The following is a 24,278-nucleotide window of genomic DNA, read 5'->3' as shown; positions in this document are numbered from 1 at the left end:
AGGTAACCAAGTAGGCCCTACTTGTGTTTGTGTGCAAGGGGCAAGTTGGCACCTCGACAGACTGCATTTCTAGTTAACACTGTCATTCAATGTAACGCACTAAAAACTTGCCTATGTCTTAGGCTAAATGGTTAGGGACTGCGATGAAATACAAAATGCACATGAGAGCAAGCAGTGACATACTGTAATAGAGCCTGTTATTGTTCCTACCAATTATTGTATGATGTATGACTGTAATTTGAAACCTGTTGCAAGCAGAGGAGACACTTGACATTCTGGGTCCCAGAGAGCCCTGGGAATTGATATTTAATAATAGTATTGGTTCAACAATAGCATCTTCAATGCACCTGTTAGTCATAGAACTGAAGCACAACAATTTTACAGCCATTTAAGTCAGTTGTACTAACTAGATGGACTGGCAATTTTAGAATAGGTAATAGTGATTTGATTTCCACTAGACTCCATAAGTATAGAAATTAGTATATTCTACCATTTCAACCCTGTGGTGGTGTGTCTGATACATAGACTTTAACGCTGTTAGTGGGCCATGGTATCAAACTTGATGGAACTGGGCTGTTTTAAAAAGTCTTCTGGCCTGAACACTAGGCTACTTGGAGTAGCTGGAGGCTTTGCACAAGATATTAATGCATCTTTCTGTTGTATCATAACACGTTAGCACCACCAAGTGGAGATAAATGAGCACGTCACCCATTTTCAATGGTGGGGAACTTGCCTTAAACTTGCCTACCATTTCAAATCAAATGAGCAAATGCTTACATTGCCAAAGCAAGTGTCAAAATAATATACCGGTATATAAAAATGGTTGAAAATGGAGAAATAATATAGGTCTACAGTTGGAGGGGGTACAGCATTGTGTAAACAGAGCTGTCACATTGTCACGTCAAGTCAATCACATTTTAATTCCTTAACCCTGTCATCTTGGGGAGGTATGTAGGTACCCTCACAAAAAACATGCAGTAACCGTCCACATCCAGTATGGCGCAACGCATGTCGGACGAACGGATGTCGGGAGCGACGGTTGATTTCCTTAGGCCGGACCTGTGTGTGCACCCCCTCTAAACTGGTTGGAATAACGCGTTCCTTCCATATTATGTCCAACTAGGGAAACTCCCCCACACCAGGTGCAAAGAAGCGGCTTGGACACCTCATGCATAAAAGGAAGCATGAGGTTAGTCTGTTGCTCTCCCCAGGTTGGCAGAGGAAGTGTACACCCAGGATTACATTAGATAATTGACACTGGGTGAAAAAATGGGTTGAAAAATAAATTGTGGCATTAAAAAAATAAAATAAAACTCATTTGCAAGGTTCAAACAACTCATTTCATAATTTCTAGCACAGGTTTGATCTTGACCAAAACATACACATGCCATTTTAAGACACCAGAAACTTAATTTAGCAATAAACAGAAAAGATAATTTGCATTCTGTCATTTAATCTCAGAGATTGTACTTCACAAAACAAATGCCCTATGGCACCTAGTTACCATTAACACTTAAAGTTTTAAATTAAGAAAACAAAAGAGCTGGGGAATGTCTTCAAAATGTCCTAATGTTGTACTCTGTTAACAGGAGATGTATTAACATCCATATTTTGCTTGTTTACCCAACTCCCTGCCAACATACAGCTGTTTCATTTGATCCTCCCAGAGAGCCAATTAATGTGGTCCTTTGTGTGAATGCACTGGAGTATTTTCAGAGTAACTGACTATTTTCACCCCATTTACAGTGGAAAGGTTTTTCTCCAGCTGTGGATAGTCGGTATGTAGGTGAACTGGGTCTTAATAATAATAATAATATCTGGAATTTATATAGTGCTTTTCTAAGTACTCAAAGACGGTTTACATGTGTATATGCTGGTGTATATGTAGGTCACCTGCAAGACTGAAACTCTTGTCACAATGTTTACAGTGGTATACAGCGTGGACCCACTCGTGTCTTTCCAGAGAAGCTGGTGTACAGAAACTGTTGTTGCACTGTGTACAGTGGAAAGGTTTTTCAGTGTGGATACGCAGGTGTTGTCTCAGTCCCCACGACCGATTGAATCTCTTGTCGCACTGTGTGCAGTTGAAAGGTTTTTCCCCAGTGTGGATAAGCTGGTGCCTCCTCAGTTCACTCGACCAAATGAAACTCTTGTCGCACTGTGTACAGGGGAAACGTTTTACAGAGTTGGAGATCATCTGACGACCTGCTCGGATGATCAGTCCATTCCTCAGCATTTGGCGGAAGAGGTCACTGTGGCTCTGCTCGATGTGTTTATGGAGGAAGATCTGAGATGCGTAGGAGTATTGACACTCAGGACAAGAGAAGGTCAAAGTCTGGGACCTCACTCCTGATAGAGAGAGAGAGAGAGAGAGAGAGAGAGAGAGAGAGAGGAGGGGGGGGGAGTGGAGAGAAGGATAGGTGGAGAGAGAGCGGGGGAGAAAGAGCAGAAGAGGGAAAGGTAAAAACAGGTTAAAGATGGTGAGTACAATTTCAATATGAAAATCTTCCATCATCAAACAAGTCCCTTATGTTTCTCTTTTATTGTCCTAATTTTGCCAATTTACCTCTCCCCCCTCCCACACACTCCTTTCCCTGTGTTTAACATTGACTGACCTCCACTGGTCTCCTCCTCCCAATCATCACTGTCTTCAGTGACTTCAGAGTCGGATTCAAGCTCGACTTCAATTTCAGAACAGTGTGACGAGACATCTTCATTATTATCAGCTTCACTTTTCACTGCTAGTAAAGTCAATGTTGACTCATCAGGCTCCTCTGGTCTTATAAGTATCTCCTCCTTTTCATATTTAATGTGTAGAGGTTCTGGTTCCTCCGTTTCCTCTTTGATGTGTGGATGCCGATGCTCTGGTTCCTCCTGGAGCAGACTGGGGCTCCTCTCCTGTTCAGGAGAACCCTCCTCTTTACAGTACACAACCATGTGCAGGATGTCTAGGAGCAGAAAAACATAGTCATTAGATTACTAAAATGTAAATCCATCCTTTCATCAAAGCATAAAAATGTCAGCAACGTTTGAGCAACGCATGCGCAGAGCAATTGCTTTATTGCAATCTGTCCATTACATTTTGAGAGCTATAGAGGAACGGTCGTTTTGGAAGCAAAATCAGTAAGATAAGATTCATCCTTGATAGTTTGTATGTTTACGTGACAATTAAAACCTTGAAGCTATAGGAAAATGAATGAAAGAAAGAGTGCCCCGCAGTGACACTTTAGATCGCATTTTATATAGACCTATACTCACTCTATAGTGTATATTCATAGGTTCATTGTACACTGACACTGACACTCATGTCTGGCTGGTCTTCAGGTTCCTCTTGTTTCACAGACTCCTTGTGAGGGAAAATAGTAGGCACGGCATCTGGTTTTAGGCTCGTCCTGTAACCACCAGCAGCACCTGTAAGCTCTTTTACCAGATGCGCTCGACCAAACGACTCGAACGCATCTGGAGAAAAATGTCGAGAGCAAAGACGCGGTTCTTTGGGAAGTCGTACTCTTCCACAAGCATTTTCCCATTTCTTTCTCCAGATCTTATCTTTAGGAAAGCTGTGAAGACTCACACAATGTTCCTTGTTGTCTTTCACAGCGTACGTACAACGAAAAGCAGAACAGAGTGGCATTTTGTGACAAATGTACTCTCAAAAAATATTAACAACACAGATCTGCAGAGAAGGGGGGAGGGGGGCGTGGGTGACGTCATAACGGTGCGCGCAGTTTGTTGTTATTTCATTTGGGATTAAAATATGAACTCTTTTTTAAATTAAGATGTTGAATGTGTTTTAAATGTTTTCTTTTATTTATTATAATTATACAATTATAATGTAGGCACAAGGCTTTACTAGCCATATGAATTTTTCATTTTTATCATGGGTTTGCAAATGGTGATTTGACTGATTTCAGATCCTAAACCGGAAACGTTGTTCATTGTTAAATAAACACAAATAGACCCCAAATTAATTAATTGCGTATCATAAATTCCAATATATCTGGCCAACTTTTGTAAACTTCCCACCAGCAGACGTCGCTGTCTGGAGATGTTCCCTCTGTTTTTACCGAGTGGTTATGTCTTGTTCCTTGGTTATGTTATTATCCAAAGTAAACATGGCGGACGAAGTTGATGTTGATATCGAAGGAGACGAATTTGATGCCAATCTTGGGTAAGCGTTGGTTCATTCGCTTCGTGTCCGTATCTTGCTTGTTGCGTGATACATTCAATACATTGTGCTCAGAATGCTGCCTTTGCATCATGTGGGGGTGTGCAGACAAAGAGTGCAGTCGATCACATCATCATCATCATCATCACCAGCGGGTGATTTATTTTGGGTGGAAGCATGCAGCCCCTCAAACCCCTGAAATACATGAAGAAATCTATGCATTTCTGGAACAGTTATAAACACAAACATTACTCTTACTAGCGTGTAACATGGTTGTAACAAATCCTATCCAGAGGCTATGAATGGACTAGAGCTAATGACATCCACAAGATAGTAATAGTTTGATAGCCTTAAATGTCTGTTCAAGCATGTTCACATCTCAAATCATGTGTACAGTGTACATATGTTCCTTATTATTTCAGACCATTTTCCAAAGCATCTATAACCACTTTTCTGGTTACCCAGGAGTTTATCTAGTCCTAGTAACAACAACCATAGTGTGGTTTTGAAATGAAAATCAACATGCTTTGATTTTGATTGACTGATTTCACATCTATGATGAATTCCTGTTCTGTTCTTTAACTACATAGAAGTGTCTATTTGTTTGTCTCTAAATGTTTTGATGAATTGAACAATGTGGACCCTGTTGTAAACAAGTGTAAGGCTTAATTGGGTCGTCCACTCACAGTTAACAGTCTTTGTATTGAGTTTGTGCTTGAAATGTACTGTAATTCTGCAAACTGTTAATAAATATTTCAATCAATCAATCAAAAACATACTACATTTACCTCTGGGGTCGCTTAATTGACAGACAAGGACTGTGTCAGTTTTCGTTGTTTACAGGTTGTTTACGTCATGGATTCTACCATGGCTAATTTGTACATAATCTTCTGTCACACTTTCTAGCCACCCTTATCCCCCACCCCCCCACACACACTCAGTTCCACTTCTGATGTCTCTCAGTCTTTAGTTTTCTCTTTAGACATTCAATTTATATTCTGAGATGGTTGGGTAGTACTGTTGCACTGTTGCATTGCAATGTTTGCAGGTTTGTTGTGGTTTGAATGGATGGAGGGTGTGGGGCTGGGGGGAAGCAAATATCCTAGCTTAGCAACACTGAACGCTTTTCTCTCATTGGTTGTGTGTCATGAGTAAATGTGCCAACAAGCTGTGCCTAATGAGCTGAGCAACACCAGACACCAGACTTGCACAGCTCACTGACAGTCACACAATAGTCTCCTGTATCCAGACAACTATTCCACAATCTCCATTCTCCAAATGCTGAAAGCATTTGGGAATTGTGAGAGGCAACAGTCTGGTAACGCGAGAACTTACTTTGGTAACAGCAACTTACCATAATTTCTCAAATAAATCGCATGCTGTCATTCATATTGATTCCCGTCGTCAAAACATGAAACAATAAGTGCATCCCTTATCAGGTCAATACGGGACGATTCCGTATTTTACAGGACTGGTGGCAAACCTATGACAGTGAAGGAAAAACATTTTATTTTTTATATTTCAGTGACTTGGATGGAGGCGGGCTACTCCAGGATCAATTCTTGCAGTCTGCTTGGAAAACCAGCACTGGAATATTGGCGAGTATTGAGTAATATTGAGATAAAGACTGAGATAAAGACACTTTAGTTACTGTTTATACTTAAAGGCATGTTTGAATATGTTTTGACTTTGCTCCCCTTCTTCTCTCTCTTGTCTGTATAGCCATGGGAGTTGGACAGCTCTATCAGCCCAGAGAACAGGGAGGTCATTGAGAACATGCTGTTGGAGGAACAGTATCCTTTTGTTGTCCTAAAAACCCTCACAGCAACACACCTGAGTGATGTACCGTAATGCAGACATATTTTCACTAACACTACAGGGATTTTCATTTCCTGTTGGACCTTAACCCCGTTCTCAGATATTATCTGACAGGCCGGGAGATTAATAAGAATGTGTGGCACAGTGACTCCAAGCAACCCAGTAGTGACAGCTCCAAGTCCAAAGTTAAGAAGTAAGTTTAGCCAGGTATTTTCTGACATGTGCTTGTGCTTACATGGAATGCTTTACTTCTGTCTTCTCCTTTGTTCAGGCCTCCTGCTAAACCCTCAGCTTCAGGCTCCTCTTTCCGCTGGTCCCAACAGGAGAAGGAGCTATTTGAAGAGGGAATAGTAAGACCGTATTTTCAACACGTAACCTTTTAGGGGCGGCGGTGGCTCAGGGATAGAGTGGCTGGATGGTGACCGCAAGGTTGCCAGTTCGAACCCGGTCCTTGAGCAAGACACTGACTGAACCCCAAATTGTTCCTGATGTGCTGGTTGGTGCCTTGCATGGTTTCTTCCACCATCAGTGTATGAATGTGTGTGTGAATGGGTGAATGTAATGCGCAATCTATGTAAAGCTCCTTGGATAAAGGCGCTATATAAAAGCACCATTTACCATTTTAGCTCAGCTGACTGCCTCTAGGACGTAATTGCTGCTAGGTATCTAAAGTTGTGTGTTTCTGCAGGCTCAGTTCGGTCGAAGGTGGACCAAGATTGCTAAGCTGGTGGGCAGTCGTACAGTTCTTCAGGTCAAAAGCTACGCCAGACAGTATTTCAAACAGAAGGTGAGGCCTGTCTTAACTCTCCTCTCTAGCTGGAAGTATACACAATTCAAGACGGTGTGCCGTCTCATTTTGTTCAGTTTATCTCATTTGATTGAGAACCCGTCGAAATGTTTGGATGTGTGTGCATCTCTTGACCATTATAATTTTACATAATTACACATCATTGTCAAGTCAATTTATTCATAAAGCACATTTAAAAATGAACAAATGTTGACCTGAAATAATATAAGATGCATGAAATAAATATAAAAAGTTTTAAAAACATTTTGAAAGCACATTATGAAACAAAACACATGACCCGGATTTCCTGAAATAATCGATTTAGTCTTTGCTTGCTAAACACGAGTTTTGTTAGGGCGATTTTGATAACTTAGACATAGAGCGACGTACACTATTTCACATAACTGCCTAGATTAGAATATGCCATTCTCATTTTGTGTATTCCTGCAGGCCAAGTCAGAATCCAGAGCTGCAGCTCCCCCCACAGGCCCTGCAGTGCAACTGCATGCCTCTCAGTCCCTCTCTGACCACCCATCAGTCCTCGTTAACGCTGTCCGTATAGAGAAACTCTCTGATGACGAGAACGCCGAAGTGGACATCACTGATGACCTGAGCGATGAAGGAGATCATCTACAAACTGAACTCAAAACTGAGCCATGTAGTGAGCCATTTTGTTCAGAACGACCTGCAGAGACAGATAGGCAGGTAGAAGACTCTGGTCATGGGGAGAACTCAAAGGCAAGGTCTGTCCAGGATGATACCGTAACTGGTCTGGCTGAGGGGGAGAAACATGCGCGGGCCCGACCTTGTCACAAATCTCCATCTCAAGCTAATGTTCAGTCCTTATCCATCTGCCCTTGTCCTGACGCATGTGCCGTGGGAGAGTTTAAGGAAGCAGACACGGACCCCCAGCAAGGCCCACTGAAGACAGAGCAGTGTGACACTCCTCAGAGCCAGAGCTGTCCGTCTGGGAGCCCAGAGGAACGACTTGGACAAAATGAGTCCTCCAGTGATGGAGCAGGTAATCCATAGCTACTTATTTTTTAAATGTCTCTTTGTCTGAGACAAACAATTAGAAAGCTTAGAGGGAGACAGCATAGGGTGGGCACAAAAGAGAGGTTTTAGGCCAAGTCCTTACAATTAATATTCTGCAATTCTATCTAAACCATTAATGCCCATTTCCCCTTTTTAGATAATAAAGCCAACGCGGGTCAGTTGGTCTCTTATACACCAGAAGCAGAAGATGATGATGATGACGACGATGATGATGATGAGGCAGACGAAGACGAGGAGCTTAAAGCCCCAGAACAAGAAGTAGAGATGGACCTGGACACCATCAACGAGGAAGAGAAACAAGCAATCCCAGAGTTTTTTGAGGGACGGTCATCCAAGACCCCAGAAAGATATCTGAAGATCAGAAACTACATCCTGGATCAGTGGTAAAAACATCAGTATTACTCCGCTCACCTCATTTCTCACTCAACCACCTAATTACATATAGCAAGCAATTATCTGTAATAACAGGTGTATGCCTAGATATAAGTTATTCGACACACTGTGCGCTAGTATTTGAACATTAGAACACATAGAACATGCGAACACGATAATACCTCATAATAATTCTACACATTTTATTTTGCTCAAGCTAGTTAGATGTGGTTTCATGATTCTTTCGCAAATCACAGATTAGGACTTTGCTGACATAAATTTGTCCAATTCTTCGTCAGGCTAAAGAGCAAGCCAAAGTACCTCAACAAGACGTCAGTGCGCCCAGGCTTGAAGAACTGTGGAGACGTCAACTGCATCGGCAGAGTCCACACGTACCTGGAGCTCATAGGAGCCATCAACTTCAACTGTGGTAAGTACAGTAAGGCTGCTGGACTCATTGACACACTGAACGCTGCTTTACACTAATAAGAAAACTGTCTGTGGGGGACAGTGTAAGCTGACAAAAATTACATATATTCTTTTAACTGAAATGGCACATTTTTCAGGTGCAATTGTTTGAATTGAAATTGAATTAAAATTAAATTTTAAGTGGACGTTGGCGGCTTGTTTCTCTCTCCCATGTAGAGCAAGCAGTTTATAACCGCCCTAGGGTTTTGGATCGCTCCAAGCAGAAGGAGGGTAAGGACATCCTGGAGGCGTACCAGCTAGCTCAGAGACTCCAGAGCATGGTAGGTAAAAATGCAGTGGCAAATACATTAAAAAACAAATCTAGCGAGACATGGTATCATTTAGTGCCTTAATGGCATTAGGAATGAAGGAATTTTTTAAGATGTTACGGTTAACTTTTGGTACTTTGTACAGTCTACCAGAGGGAAGTAGTTTGAACTCCCTACAGAGTGGATGAGAGGGGTCATCATTTGCTATCTTTTTTCGAAGTACTTCCTTGTAGATACAACTTCATTGTTTCTGTCTCTTCCTAATGATTTTTGAGGCTAGGTTCACTATTCGTTGCAGCTTTCTTCTTCCTTTTACATTAAGATTGCCATGTTAATTTATAAGTCAAGATTCCCTCTATCAGGTTCTTATAGACTGTTTCCATGATATGCTTGCTCACTCTAAAGGAGTTGAGCTTGCCTAGTAGGTGGAGGCGTTGGTTACAAGTTTTAAAATCACACCTGTGTGAACCAAGTGGTGCAACTCCCCTCTCTCTCTCTCTCTCTCTCTCTCTCTCTCTCTCTCTCTCTCTCTCTCTCTCATTAGAGACACAGCACTACCCCTCTCTCTGTTTCTGGCGCCCCCTACTGGTATAAATGAGTAACATACTCGTGCTCAAAGACACAGGTACACAGGTGGACAAAGCTGGATGTAGATGTGGTTGCACCACTTAAAAAATCTGGTCCGTATTTTCACTGAAATTGAGTTTGCTGTCAATTAACCAATTAATTGAATTTAGAAGCCACAGATGATCCCTGATAATGACAGCATACAGATGAGTTCTTCTTGAATACATATTGTCTCTGTCTCGCATGTCCAAAATAACTGTTACATATCAGGATTCAAATTCAAGTAACAAAAGTAGCAGATCTGCAAGCTCAAAATGTGTCTCTTCGCACCACTTGTCGAGCTTGTGGATCTGCTACTTTTAATGCTTTTGTGTGACACTACTAGTATGAGGTGTTCTCTGTGAGGTGGTGCTGGTGAGGCTCATGCGTCGTCTCAGACAGGGTATCTTCTTGGCCAGCAGTCTCTTGAAGTGGCTCTGGAACTTCTTACCCACAAAGGTGTAGAACACGGGGCTGATGCAGCAGTACAGGTACGCCACGTTGCGCGTCACGTACAGGGCATTGTCTAACATGTCCGACTCGCCGCACAACTCAGGGTCTTTGCCGTCACGAGCAGAAGAGATTGTAATGGCCTGCAGGAGGATGACGGTGTTGTAGGGCGTCCAGCATGCAAAGTAGGTGAAGACGATGATGAAGATGAGCTTCACGGAGCGGCCCTTCTCTTTCATGCGGGTGTTGACGATGCGGATGGTGATGCTGACGTAGCAGAACATCAACACGAGGAAAGGCAGCAGGAAGAAGGCGAAGAACTGTTGATAGTAGCTGACCTGGCGCCAATGGTTCATGACAGCCACATCATATCCCGTTTCCTCACACATCAGACCTTGTTCGTGGTCCTCGCGTACGTTTGTGAAAACCAGTTCTTTGAGACTGGCTAGAATGCTGACGCACCAGACTGCCGCAGACGTGCCGACGGCGTAGGACTTCTTCCGGCTCTTGCTCGCGGCCACGGCGTGCACCACGGCCAGATATCGGTCAAACGTCATGAGTGTCAGGAACAGGATGGAGCTGTAGTAGCCCACGAAGTAGGCACTGCTGACCATCTTGCACATGACCACGCCAAAGACCCACTCGTCCGAATGGTAGGTGGCCCAGTAAGGAAGGCTGGAGGCGAAGAGGAGATTTGAGACGACTAAATTGAGGAGGAAGATGTTTGTCACTGTGTGGATCTTCTCAAACTTGTAGATGATGAGGAGAACCAGCCCGTTGCCGACGTAACTGAGGAGAAAGTTGACGTAGTAGAAGACGGGGATGAAGCTGGCGCTAAACCGGTTGACGTCGGTCTTGGAGCAGAGCTGGACCACCCCGTCCACCACAGTGTTGGGGCCATCTGTGGTGTCACCATACAGATCGGCGAGATCCAGGAAGTCTTTGTAGCTGTCACTGTTCTCCATGGCTGAACCATTCATCCTGTTGTAGGAAAGGACAAGGTCTTGGATTGGATTTTGTAAAAAAACGAAATTCCCCTATTGACCAAAACCAGGGCAATCAATTAATACAGTTGCAACCACTATATTAATGGCAAGTATTTCATATAGCTTAAGTTAAAACAAATCTGAACTATCCCTTTAAGGTTGCTGCCGCTGTGATTAGGCGTCTGTTATTGCTTAACGAAAGACGGGGCAAGTGGGCAGGCGGGGCGGGAATTCACACCCTCACTGAAATGAGTCACTAATGAGTCACTTCTAGCTTTTGAGAGAATTTTAACTGAAGGAAGGTTTGAACTACAATTTAATTATAGACATTGTAATGCATTGGGGCATATAGGGCTAATTAACCAGGGATAATAATCCTTTCAACATGAATGGAAGGAACAAAATGTTCAATTTGTGCAGGACATCATGTCCCCCGTATCTGGCCTTAATGCTACTGTACTTTCAGTTTGTTTTTCTTGAATTACATTTTAATAGCTCTTTCTCAATAGACATATCAACCTGTGTTGCACTCCCCCCCTCCATAAATATTTCTGTAATATCCGACACATTCAGGTAGATACTGTATATCTGATACTCCTGGATTTGCAGATAAATATATTTATCCTTCACGCAAGACGGCTGCATAGTTATTTAATTTTAACTCATAAACCAACTAAATGGAAAAAGCGGCACTCCAAAATAAAAGATGCAAGACTGGCTCAGATGCAATTTCTCATGTTTATATACTTTATAAAGTAACCCTAACCCCTACTAAAAAGGGTTAGGGTTACTTTTCAGTCTGCTCTGAAGAAGGCCCTGCCTAAACGCACCTGTTTTTCTTTCTTTGGCTGCACAGGTATTGTCCTTCAAAAGTTTGTTTTCTGTGTCGAGTTTTTAAAATAAAGTCAAGAATGAACTCACCTGTGTTGAGAGGGAGAGCAAGATCCCAAATAGCTATTCTGTCCACTGTGTGAAACCACAGAATACCATTTCAGTAAAGAGGAACTACTTATTATCATCAGTGGAGGAAGAAGCACTCCCATTTTTTACTGGAGTAAAAGTAGTTTACCTCTATGTACGTAGAAGTACTTTGTCATAAATAGAAGTCTTGTATTCAAATATTTATTTAGTGAACGCAACCTTTTCAATCATAGCCAATCTACAAACTCACACTGTTGTGTTGTGACTTGTGAGTGTAGTGAAGTATAATGTATCAAAGAATGTAAATACTCAACTAAAGTGTACTACTTATTTGAGTAAATGTACTTACCGTAGTTAGTTACTTTCCATTCCTGTCCTTAAAACCCCACAGGATGTGGTTTCATGTCATCTCTTATTTTCTTTTCAGTACAGCTAAATTTCTGAAAGACACACACACACACACACACACACACACACACACACACACACACACACAGAGATTATTATTATGATTATACTTTTTTTTTTTTTTAAACAAATGCAGTAGGATGTAGGTGTGAAGTGTGAACCATAGCTGTTACTGCACAACATCGCTGTCGGGTGGAAACCTTGTAGCTCCATATTTAAACTTTTTACATATACCTTACTTCGTTACACTACAGGCCACACATTCATATTTAACCAATAAAAGAGGCTTTGACTAAATAATAACTCAGGATAATTCAGGATTATTTTTTTCCCCCTGTAAAGTAATGGTTTTGGACATACAAGCTTTGTGTGTGTGTGTGTGTGTGTGTGTGTGTGTGTGTGTGTGTGTGTGTGTGTGTGTGTGTGTGTGTGTGTGTGAGATATGGTTTCCTAGAAGTGTACAGCTGAAATCGAGAGAAAGCGTAACACTTGACCACAAATGTACAGAATGTTCTTTACATAGCATGTTGTTACACAATTTCTCCACCAGGCAGGAAGGCCAAAGACCGGAAATAATGTTTTCGTTCCCCCTATCTCTCTGTCACTTTAGGCCGTACGGTGAAAATGTGTGGGAGCCTGGGATAGGATTAGGAAGTTCAAAACAATGGCAACAGCTGAATAAGCTGTTTGGTATTGGCAGCAACGCACACATGTATGTTCCCTACAAATGGGACACCATTTACAAGGGAAATAAACAGGCTTTCCCACAAAGTTATTGCTAAGAAAAGCATTGTTGCCAGAGAATTTTATGCACTACATGTGAATTAGGACCTCTTAAAATGACTAAGAAAAGATTTCTTGCATGCTTCTATTTTCCGGCTTTTTCTGTGTATCTTTCCCCCCCATTGGAGTACTTTTTTTGTGACAATAATGTTGATTGATTATTTTGCTCGGTTGTAGCGCACAAGGAAGCGTCGTGTGAGAGACATCTGGGGAAAATGGTGTGACGCTAAGGATCTGGAGGGACACACATACGAGGTACAGTATAGAGCCATCCACCGACACACACACACACACACACACACACACACACACACACACACACACACACACACACACAAACACTACTGCACGTATGCATGTGCATAGTTTGTGTATTGTTGTAGTGACTGTTCATTTGTGGTGTGGGGGGGGACCTTTAGCATCTGAGTGCAGAGGAGCTATCTCTGCGCAGAGAGGAGATGAAGAGGCGGCCTAGACCTTCTAAGATGTCCAGACACAGAGGGTGAGTCTCTGGAGGATAGACGGATGGATGGATTCAAAGTTCTCAGTCGCCATGACTGATGTCAGTCGTTTAGATCCCATAGAAGCCAGCATGTCTTCTATGGACGCATGTTGAGAAAATAAAGGTATTTTAAGGTTAGATCTTGTGAAAAGTGCAATCCAGTACTATATTCAGATTTAATAGAACAGAAAGAACATTTTTACTAAAATATCATGAATCTACATATAATGTTGTTTTAATTGTTTGGGAGACAGCGCTCGTATGGGGGCATCTTTCTCAAATCACACATTAAGACTTGGTCATACAACGTTTCTCACTTTTGATTTGATTTTGTGGGTAGCTTTGTGCCTGATTTATACTTTGTCACATGTCTGTGTCTGGCACTGAAAATAACAAATATAAGTCACAGATATAACGCATCGCTGCGCAAGCAAATCACACTTTAAGGTAGATTTATTGTACACACATCCTTCTGTTCAGAAGGGTTTGTGTATTCTTTGTCGAGCAGAACAGTATAGCCTTTACTGTTTGGATAAGATATTGATCCATGGGGAGAAATTCAGCTGTCAAGTTTATCAGTATTCTAGTGGTTTGGAGATGAAACATCAATAACAGGTTTTTGGTAACTCAAGTATTCTCTTCTTGTTCCCCTTTTTTTTGTCTGGTCTTACTATCTATCTCTTCTTAGATCGTTTGATCCTTTCCAGCTAATTCAATGCCAGTGCTTTGGAGAAGAGATGCAGGTCAGCTGACAGTGCACTTGTCTCGTTGTTCAGTTAATAATGTATCATCACCAGCGATGGAATAATTTTATTTCATTTCATTTAGAGTATGAATGTTCAATGATTCTGCCTTGTTTATCACCCTCTCTAAACGGTCTCGGCAGGTTTAATTAATTTTAAATGTGTGACCATGTTGAGAACCCTAGACCTCTGGTTGTCAACTGCTAACATCAGCCAGTAGTTTGCTGGTCAGTCCTTCTCATCATTAGTCATATGCACTAAGAGTCATATGACTAATGAGTCATACCCTCTTCTCTTAGGAGCCATTCCAGGTTATAGTGTGTGCAGAGGCTCTCCTCATCATGGACATGGTATGTTCTTATTCATTTGCTTCGTTTACTTGAGCAGTTATTTAAAATGGACCAAACATGAAGTACTGAAACGTGGCGTTATTTGACGCAGTAACATTAGATACAAGAGACGAAAAATACATGATTATAAGTGAGACGAGAAGCCTTCAGACACAAAGCATCCATCTGACCTCTTAAGCCTTAAGAACTAAACGCACTCATTTGTCAGACTGGAAAGTGCAAAACTGAATCCTCAATGTGTCGTATGAATTGTAAGCTATGGCAAGACATGATGATACTCTACCATGACATATGTTCGTGTGCTTATTGGATCTGTTTTACACATTCAGATTTAACCACAATAACTGTAGAATCCCTATTTTGAGCATATGTAAATAATATGTTTCCAAAATGTTTAATATATTACAACTATTTTTAAATACCACATCTACAAGCTCACAGCATGTCACATTGCGAAGAGCTGTGCGAGGTTGTAAATCAGCAATTTTTTCCTATTTCCCAAGTATGTATTGCATTATAGTTAAATGAACACTGAATTCTACTGTGCTTTTCATTCGTTAAAACCAACCGTGTGTCTCTCCTCAGCACGCACACGTGTCTCGGGGCGAGGTCATCGGTTTGTTGGGAGGCACTTTCAGCGAGGAAGACGAAGTACTGAAGGTAGTTGCTGCAGAAAGCAACAACAATAATGGAAGTCGTGATGAAGCTTATTCATAATGAACTTGAAGAACGTTCATTATTTATGTGTGGTGTGTGTGTGTGTGTGTGTGTGTGTGTGTGTGTGTGTCGGTGTGTGTGTGTGTGTCGGTGTGTGTGTGTGTGTCGGTGGGGTGTAGGTCTGTGCAGCAGAGCCGTGCAACAGCGTGAGTACAGGTTTGCAGTGTGAGATGGACCCTGTGTCTCAGACCCAGGCCTGTGAGCTGCTGTCGGCGCTGGGCCTCAGTGTGGTGGGCTGGTACCATTCCCACCCCACCTTCCAGCCCAACCCCTCTCTACGGGACATACACACACAGGACCAGTTCCAGGTAAACATGACTTTAAGTTGCCAAAGTATAAAATGACATGGATGCTTTCCCGGATTGAATGGGTTAAAAGGAAGTCCAGCGTTTTAACACCAGGTTCTGTTGTAGCTGTCCAATACGATAAGACGTCCTGTCCCCAAATAGATACATCTTTAACGTGTAGACTGAGCCTAATTCCTCCTGAATATCCCATCACTTATTCAGTTCTACTTTCTGACAGCTGTCTGTCTAGGACTAGGTTATGACAGAGGTTGAAGTACTTGATGTCACACTCTTTAACTCCCTGTCTAACTAAAAGAAAGATAGATATTCCCCCAAGCTCCACAAGTTAGCCTCGACTTAGGGAAAAAACTGTTTTAACCCATTCAGGACCTTTTGGGGTTCTGTTGCTATGTACAGTATTATAGCAACATTCGGCCTCTGTCCAAAATGGGTTCAATGTAGTGCCCTTCACACAGAATAATCTTAGTCAGATGTTTTTATTGATCCTGCGTCAGTCGCCAGAGGCATCACAGTAGCTAAGATACAATTACAGAGTAAGAAAAGTACTGTAAGAACATTACACACACACACACACACAAAAAAAAGAAAAACACCACCGTCAATAATGAACACAATGTATACACCCTGTACAATATAACCTGCACTATGCAGGACAAAAATTATAGAAATTGCATACACAATAAACATGGCAGAAGACCTTACGTTATTGTACCGGTTAATCTTCAATAGGCACTCAGATGGGAGTGGGACTAATACTTACTTATATCCTTGTTGGTTTTGATTGCAAATTTGTGACTTAATTGCCAGGTGACATTTACATTGCGCTTGTGTGTTATGCTTATTTTATTCTGCCTTTGCTTTGATTTTGTCAACATAATTTTGTCATCTCTGCTTTGTTGAAACTGAGGTCTCAGGCCTCAGTGTGTCTTACAAGAATTAAATAAAGAGTGACTCATTAAGACCCGAGGCCAATTCTACAAATGCCTACAGGTATATACTTTAGTCCACGGTCCCCCGATCTGAAAATGTTTTGTGCCAGGGACCCCCAGAAGAAGAAATAAGAGAAATAAAAACAATTCAAACACTTCGATATTTTTCAAATATAAATACAAGCTTGCAGCACGGCACAAAGTGACACGCTGTTAACTTGTATCTGCTATTTTTGAGGACCACTGTTTAAAACCAATGTTCTAAATCCTAAGAGTTTTCTGAAAAGCGTGTGATGCTATACTAAAATTGAAAATGACACAGATGCTTAAATGAAAGGAGAGCGAGTGAGTGTCGTCGGACGGACGGGGCAGTTGGATACGGAGAGAGGAAGACAAAGCAGAGTGCGTGTTCTTAGTGTCTGCACTGTCTTTTCCAGAGTTATTTTTCGCGTGGCGGAGCTCCCTTTCTAGGGATGATAGTCAGCCCATACGACCCAGCCAACGCTTCCCCACGCTCCCAGACCACCTGCCTGTTGGTGAGGGAGACCCAGAAGCCCTCAGGCCCACAGAGTATGACACACACACACACACACACACACACTCACACACTCACACACTCACACACTCAGAATCAGTAGTTTTGATTCGATATTGCCACCTTCTATTTGTATACATTGTGTTGAGACTTAGGAAAATAAAAGAATAATAAAGGTCGGTTTATTAAGTCAAAACAGAAATTAGCCTAAGTGACAGATGGCGTTATATTTGCATGTCAATATGCAATATGTGTCATATATTGTTATAAACGTGTTGGGTGTAATGATTAAGCAATATCATATACTCTAGTTTGTTTTGTTATTTTGTTATTTATGAAAAACATACAACAATGCCATTATTTTAGGTGACGATATGAATGTGTTGTCATCAAAGGTAGTTTAATGAAACCAACAGCAGTGATAGCTTCATCATGACACATTTTATATTATATATTACAATACATCTAGTGTAGGACAAACATTAGAGAATAGAGATGGTTCAGAAGATGACTTCCTGAGTTGTGTGCTTGTCTGGTTGTCCCCAGAGCTGCCATACAGGTTTGACTTCCTGTCCTCCGAGGACATCCCGAACTGGAGTCAATTGATGAGGAGAGCTGAGTGGATCATCACCAAATACTCCCAGGCACCTGGGTGAGAAAGAGACAAATCATTGTGGACACTCAAAATACGAGGCTGAACATCAGCGTACTTCTAATATGTTTGCTTAGTTTTTTTTGGCTGGCAAAAAGTTATATTGGCAGAGTTATATTGCCATTTAAGATTTTACTGTGTAAAATCCTGTATATTGAAATGTTAAAAGGCTTCACCCATCTCCTGATTGTAGATATGCGTGAACTGGTATATGTTTCTGTTGTGTTATCAGGTGTGTGCAGATGGACAGGTTCTTCAGAAGGGACTCTCATCTCACCTGCTTAGAGAAGGTCAGTCCACCTGTCTGTCTTCCAGTGGTTCATGGTTTCTCAAACATGAACCACTTTTGCCTTCTAAATCAGTAGTTCTCGCACTTTCTAGATTTTTCAAAAATAGCAGATGCACAAGCTTTCAGCGTGGCACGAAGTGACTCGCTGTGAGCTTGTATATCTGCTATTTTTGAATAGACAATGCTAAACTGAAATGACACATTGCATACATAATGGAAGAATATATTAAATTTGGAAAACAACAATACAAAATAGTATGTAATATATTCAAAACAGTGCAACGTTCAAGACATCATTTTCAGTGATGTCGTTAGTGTCCTATTTTCACCCAATTCTCTTTCCACGTCAACTCCTAGATGCTGTCCTCTTTGGCCAGGTACCTAGAGCCCCTGCCAGAGGGCGAGGGGGACCCCTTCCTCACCCAGATCCAGAACCTTTTCCAGTGTAACTTTATCTTCCCGCGACCAGCCGACCAGGATGAGGAGGGAGGAGTTTTAAACGATTCCTCTGGACCAATGGACTCTGAGGACTTCCCCTTTGATCACTCAATCATGGATATGGACAGAAGCGAGGGAGGGGACTCTGACGGGGGTTCTGTTGAGGGAGCAGGCTGGGACGTAGAACCCACTGAACACATGACACACACTGAGAAGGGTTCTGTTGAGGGAGCAGGCTGGGACGTAGAACCCACTGCACACATGACACACACTGAGAAGGGTTCTGTTGAGGGAGCAAGCTGGGACGTAGAACCCGCTGCACACATGATGACACACACTGAGAAGGGTTCTGTTGATGGAGCAGGATGGGACGTAGAACCCGCTGCACACATGCCACACACTGAGAAGGAGGAAGGTCCAGTGTTGCATCTAGGTTCTGTGTTGTTGACAGGACATGATTATTTACTATGATTACACACTGACACACATGTTCACATTTTGTAGTTAACTGTACTGTATTGCTTAATAACAAATATACTGTAAGTTGTGTTGTATTGTTCTCAAGGTATGTTGCAACAATAGATTGTTTTTTATATGTTGAATCTAGAATTGCAACATCTGATTGTATTATGACATTAAACTCACCAACATTGCAGCTGTACGAAAAGCTTGAATTATCTGCAGTGTTTGTTTCATAAAAATACACCGTAGACATGTTATGACCTACTTTCTGTCAATAAATTCTGTGCAGGTGATTATTTTGTGTTGGAGTTTGGAAGTTCTCGCTTTCAATAACGCAGCTGCCTGCTGCATTTTATGCAATTTCAAAATGGGTAGTACACACAGGGCCATTGAGTTCCAACAGGCTCTTCCAAACTCCAACATTTAGAAAAAGTATCGCCTGTATGGAATTTATTGACAGAAAGTGCCTAATAACATGTCTACGGTGGATTTTTATGAAACAAACTTTGCAGAAAGAAATAGGATAATTCAAGCTTTCTGTACAGCTACAATGTTGGTGAGTATAATGTTGTTTAATACAATTAGATAGGACTTTTTTGTTTGGATATGTGTCAAATGGATGGCATTGCAACTCTAGATTCAACATATTAAAAAACATTGAGTGTTGCAAATTGCAGCTAAGGGTATGTATCTGTATGCATTTCTTTAATGTAATGTTAAAGAAGCTATGTAGTAGCTTTTTTTTATTTTAGCACATAATTGCTTTAACCTGCATTCAAAAATTAAACCCTATATTATATTTGTAGTACTATACTGTCTTTGTTTTTGCAGATTACTTCATATTTGAATATGAATTTCAGGAGTTATTTCAGATTTCAAGCCACTATTTGTATCTCCAGCTCTTTAATTTAAGTATACAGAAAATGCATGTTTAGGTCGTGATACCGGAAGAGCTCATACAGGATAAACCATAAATAAATGAGCAGACAAAATTGGAACTGTAACATTATGCATAAATGGGTATTCTCTCCTGATTGGCTAAAAGTGGCAACCCACTTGAAAATATAATTCATATAGAGAGAGGGAGAAATTGTGTGATGAAGTATACATTTGCATTGGGTAAAGTTCTTTGTCATTTTGTTACATTGAGTGTTTGTTTCTCCTTCCCATGTAGAGCAAGCAGTTTATAACCGCCCTAGGGTTTTGGATCGCTCCAAGCAGAAAGAGTGTAAAGATGTCCTAGAGGCGTACCAGCTAGCTCAGAGAGACAGCATGGTAGGTGTCCATGTCCATTAGTGGTGGACATGAACTAAGTACATTTACTCAAGTACAGTTTTTTTTACTTTTACTCGGACAGTTACGGAGCCCCTGAATGGCCATGCATTCGAAATATATTTGATCTCGTCCGTACAAGATCTTAAATTAAAGAATTAAAGAAAATGTAGTTTTTCATATGGACATAAGTGCATACGTGAATGGAGTTCCATTATACACACGCTGCCAGTATTGATCAGAATCAAAATAAACTTTATTGTCATATCACAGGTTTACTGTGTAACACAGTGGGTGAAATTATGTTTTGTTATTTCCACAAAAAGAGAGGGAAGAAGAAGGGGAGGCGTGCAGGGGGAAGAGAGAGAGAGAAAAACTATTCATCTACATTTCAAGCCAACCAGTGGGTCGTAACCTCTCGGGGAGTCGCCACATTATTTTGGGGGGGTGTCTCCAAATAATTTTGAATAAAAAAATAACATCTTTTTGTTTTTTTCAACTGAATGGCTGGAAAAATGGAAATGAAAAGTTTACATAGTACACATAATGCACGCATAAACTTTCGCTGTAGTCTGATCCCGATCACCTCCACTGGCTTCCGCTGAAGTTCCACATCACCTACAAACTGCTCCTCACCTACAAATCCCTCCATGGCATTGCCCCACGGTAGGCCTATCTGTCTGACCCCCCCGCGCGCGGACCCTCGGCCCTTTGCTACTCTCTCCCCTTGGAAATTCGCCAGATGCCTACATTGGACTCTTTCAAGTCGGCACTGAAGAGACATTTGTTCACTCAGGCTTTTGGCAATTAGTTCGTGCGCTATATAAATTCAAGTTATTATTATCATCACGTTTTTTGGCTGATATCGGCCCGTTATCCAATCAGAAGATCGGATTGCGGCATCTCCAGTAATTATCAGTAGTACTCAGTGGTCAGCAGTAGTATGAGGTGTTCTCTGTGAGGTGGTGCTGGTGAGGCTCATGCGTAGTCTCGGACAGGGCATCTTGGCCAGCAGTCTCTTGAAGTGGCTCTGGAACTTCTTACCTTCTTACCCACAAAGGTGTAGAACACGGGGCTGATGCAGCAGTACAGGTACGCTACGTTGCGCGTCACGTACAGGGCATTGTCCAATGTTTCCGACTCTGCGCACGACTCAGCATCTTTGCCGTCGCGAACGGCAGAGATTCGAATGGCCTGCAGGAGGATGACGGTGTTGTAGGGCGTCCAGCATGCAAAGTAGGTGAAGACAATGATGAAGATGAGCTTCACGGAGCGGCCCTTCTCTTTCATGCGGGTGTTGACGATGCGGACGGTGATGCTGACGTAGCAGAACATCAACACGAGGAAAGGCAGCAGGAAGAAGGCGAAGAACTGTTGATAGTAGCTGACCTGGCGCCAATGGTTCATGACGGCCACATCATATCCCGTTTCCTCACACATCAGACCTTGTTCGTGGTCCTCGCGTACGTTTGTGAAAACCAGTTCTTTGACACTGGCTAGAATGCTGACGCACCAGACTGCCGCAGACGTGCCGACGGCGTAGGTCTTCTTCCGGCTCTTGCTCGCGGCCACGGCGTGCACCACGGCCATATATCGGTCAAACGTCATGAGTGTCAGGAACAGGATGGAGCTGTATAGTAGCCCACGAAGTAGGCACTGCTGACCATCTTGCACATGACCACGCCAAAGACCCACTCGTCCAAATGGTAGGTGGCCCAGAAAGGAAGGCTGGAGGCAAAGAGGAGATTTGAAATGACCAAATTGAGGAGAAAGATGTTTCTCACCGCGTGGAGCTTCCCGAACTTGTAGATGACGAGGAGAACCAGCCCGTTGCCGACGTAACTGAGGAGAAAGTTGACATAGTAGAAGACGGGGATGAAGCTGGCGCTAAACCGGTTGACGTCGGTCTTGGAGCAAAGCTGGACCACCCCGTCGTCCACCACAGTGTTGGGGCCATCTTTGGTGTCATCATACAGATCGGCGAGATCCAGGAAGTCTTTGTAGCCGTCACTGTTCTCCATGGCTGAACCATTCATCCTGTTGTAGGAAAGGACATGGACACAACAGAATGCTTCACCTTGAAGAGTATATAGAGAATAGAGAAGAGTCAATTTGTGACTTTTAGACTAAATAGTAGTAGTAGGGGAGCTCTTTCCTGCCCTGATAAAACTGATCGAAGGGACCAAAACATGTATCCATAAACACGTTGCCCCCTCCGACGTCTCTGCTTAACGATAGATGGATGGGGAGCAAATCAACTCCCCCGACACAGACTACTAAAACGTGCATACAGTTGTGGATTAATTTGTCACAGACAGCATGTTAAATTGTTAGAGTGCTGCCGCTGTGATTATTAACTGGTATTGCTTAACAAAAGACTGGGCACGTGGGTAGGCAGGGCGGTAATTCACGCCCTCACTGAAATGAGTCACTAAAAATGTATATTTTCGAGGGGCGCTAGCCCCAGCACCTATGTCCAGTTTTGAGGGTGCGTGTAAACACAAACATTGAATGCCATTGATAATGGATGGCCAGTTTTATATTGTCCCAACACAAACATTGAATGCCATTGATAATGGATGGCCAGTTTGGAGTGTTTGTGTGAACACAAACATTACGTAAACACAAACATTGAAGACGGACGTATGGATGCAAATTGTGATTGGCTGGATAAGATGATGTACAGGATGACGGTGTATGATGATAAGAGTGCCCCTCACTTCACACTGGTGTGATTTTTGAGGGGTGTCCTATACACAGGTTTAATGTGTGTTTTTAGTTCAATGTTTGTTTTTTTGTTAAAAACGCCATTGACAATGAAGGGGACATTGACGTCATATTGTCTCTTAATTGTTAATGGCATTTAATGTTTGTGTTGGCACCGTTTGTTTTACATCACCTAAACAACATGAGTTAGACTTTAATATATTAGCTGAAGGAAGGTTTGAAATATGATTAAATTAAATATGTCTGTAATAACATCTGACATATAGGTAGATACTGTATATCTGATACTCCAGGATTCACAATTAAATATTTATCCTTCACTCAAGACGGCTGCATAGGTATTGTCGTTCAAAAGTTTGTTTTGAATGTGTCATGAATGAACTCACCTGTGTTGAGATAGAGTGAGATCCCATCATCCCAATAAGTTATTTTGTCTGCTGTGTGAAAGTGAAAACACAAGATACCATTTCAGTAAAGAGGAAATACTTAATAAATGGTTTACTCATCGTCATCAGTGGTGGAAGAAGTAGGCTACTCCCATTTTTTACTGGAGTAAAAGTAGCTTACCACAATGCAGAAATCCTCTATCATGAGTAGAAATCCTGTATTCAAGAGTGAATGCAACCTTATCAAACATATAGGCAGCCGATCTACAAACTCACAACGTGTTGTGTTGTGAGGAGTTGAAGTATCAAAGAATATGATTACTCAATTAGTACTTTTTTGAGTAAATGTACTGACAGGATGTCATTGTGGTTTGACAGTCATCTCAGTTTTCTTGTCAGCAGAATTTCTGAAAGTGGGGTGCACACACACACACACACACACACACACACACACACACACACACACACACACAAAACCCCATGGGCACAAATAGGCTACAAACACAAAACCCCTGAACGCGCTGCATGTGGACGCAACACTTGGAGCTTGTATAGATCCACGGCTTGACAAGCCGTGTATATCCACGGCTTCCGTGACAATTATCTAAACATGAGAGAGATGTGCCATATATGCGCACGCACGATGATTCCATTCACACCTCTCTCTCTGCACCCTCTCTCTCTCACTCTCTCTCTCCCCTCACATGACCATGACCACATGAAATGGAAAGCAAAATACAGCACGATATAGTTTCACATGCCACGCATAGACTTGTTGGTGTAGGCTACTGCGCAATGGCATTTGGCCTGGGTCCTTTATTGGTAGGTTAATATCCACAGTTTATCTGTAGCGATCCGCAATTAACCTATTGTTCA

The 24,278-nt window shown here is 42.0% G+C and overlaps 4 protein-coding genes and 1 long non-coding RNA gene across 5 annotated transcripts; 1 reads left to right on the top strand and 4 right to left on the bottom strand.

Annotated features, from left to right (window-relative positions):
• Nucleotides 1-1,364: 1,364 nt before the first annotated feature.
• Nucleotides 1,365-3,615, bottom strand: LOC308320336. The gene is made up of 3 exons (XR_013964522.1): nucleotides 3,304-3,615; nucleotides 2,616-2,948; nucleotides 1,365-2,349 (listed from the first exon to the last, which is right to left on the bottom strand). It is a non-coding gene; the product is annotated as an uncharacterized lncRNA (long non-coding RNA).
• Nucleotides 3,616-4,115: 500 nt separating this feature from the next.
• mysm1 (Myb-like, SWIRM and MPN domains 1) lies at nucleotides 4,116-19,822 on the top strand (the record flags this gene model as incomplete). The annotated part of the gene is made up of 20 exons (XM_080770708.1): nucleotides 4,116-4,171; nucleotides 5,694-5,766; nucleotides 5,891-5,961; nucleotides 6,087-6,179; nucleotides 6,258-6,336; nucleotides 6,675-6,773; nucleotides 7,224-7,794; nucleotides 7,966-8,212; nucleotides 8,501-8,631; nucleotides 8,847-8,950; nucleotides 13,270-13,347; nucleotides 13,512-13,594; nucleotides 14,283-14,337; nucleotides 14,637-14,687; nucleotides 15,273-15,347; nucleotides 15,524-15,712; nucleotides 17,079-17,211; nucleotides 17,723-17,828; nucleotides 18,061-18,118; nucleotides 18,475-19,822. 20 exons carry the CDS (start codon nucleotides 4,116-4,118, stop codon nucleotides 19,024-19,026), a joined length of 2,904 nt encoding a protein of 967 aa, XP_080626834.1. The 3' UTR covers nucleotides 19,027-19,822.
• On the bottom strand, nucleotides 9,613-12,095 carry LOC308320001 (C-C chemokine receptor type 5-like). Its single transcript, XM_080770285.1, has 2 exons — nucleotides 11,902-12,095; nucleotides 9,613-10,975 (listed from the first exon to the last, which is right to left on the bottom strand). Exons 1-2 carry the CDS (start codon nucleotides 12,021-12,023, stop codon nucleotides 9,865-9,867), a joined length of 1,233 nt encoding a protein of 410 aa, XP_080626411.1. The 5' UTR covers nucleotides 12,024-12,095; the 3' UTR covers nucleotides 9,613-9,864.
• On the bottom strand, nucleotides 17,464-23,533 carry LOC308320369 (C-C chemokine receptor type 7-like). Its single transcript, XM_080770710.1, has 3 exons — nucleotides 23,403-23,533; nucleotides 22,074-22,326; nucleotides 17,464-17,824 (listed from the first exon to the last, which is right to left on the bottom strand). The coding sequence occupies exons 2-3, from the start codon at nucleotides 22,323-22,325 to the stop codon at nucleotides 17,804-17,806; spliced, it is 273 nt and encodes a 90-aa protein (XP_080626836.1). The 5' UTR covers nucleotide 22,326; nucleotides 23,403-23,533; the 3' UTR covers nucleotides 17,464-17,803.
• LOC308320368 (C-C chemokine receptor type 3-like) lies at nucleotides 21,214-21,990 on the bottom strand. The gene has a single exon (XM_080770709.1). The coding sequence runs from the start codon at nucleotides 21,895-21,897 to the stop codon at nucleotides 21,268-21,270; it is 630 nt and encodes a 209-aa protein (XP_080626835.1). The 5' UTR covers nucleotides 21,898-21,990; the 3' UTR covers nucleotides 21,214-21,267.
• Nucleotides 23,534-24,278: the final 745 nt, after the last annotated feature.

This window comes from Protomyctophum bolini (genome assembly GCF_963924005.1).
Source record: "Protomyctophum bolini genome assembly, chromosome: 8".
NCBI classification, from domain to species: Eukaryota; Metazoa; Chordata; class Actinopteri; order Myctophiformes; family Myctophidae; genus Protomyctophum; species Protomyctophum bolini.
Note: the sequence above shows the minus strand (reverse complement) of the source record. Positions and strands in the feature narration are given on the sequence as shown.

Coding starts and splice junctions, on each gene's coding strand:
- LOC308320001 (XM_080770285.1), bottom strand. CDS start 12,023: ATGGGAGTGCTTCTTCCTCCACTGATGATAATAAGTAGTTCCTCTTTA. Junction 10,976..11,901: donor TGCTCTCCCTCTCAACACAG/GTGAGTTCATTC, acceptor TTCCTACAACAG/GATGAATGGTTCAGCCATGG.
- LOC308320369 (XM_080770710.1), bottom strand. CDS start 22,325: ATGAATGGTTCAGCCATGGAGAACAGTGACGGCTACAAAGACTTCCTG. Junction 17,825..22,073: donor AGTTCGGGAAGCTCCACGCG/GTGAGAAACATC, acceptor TTTCTCACCCAG/GTGCCTGGGAGTATTTGGTG.
- LOC308320368 (XM_080770709.1), bottom strand. CDS start 21,897: ATGACGTTTGACCGATATATGGCCGTGGTGCACGCCGTGGCCGCGAGC.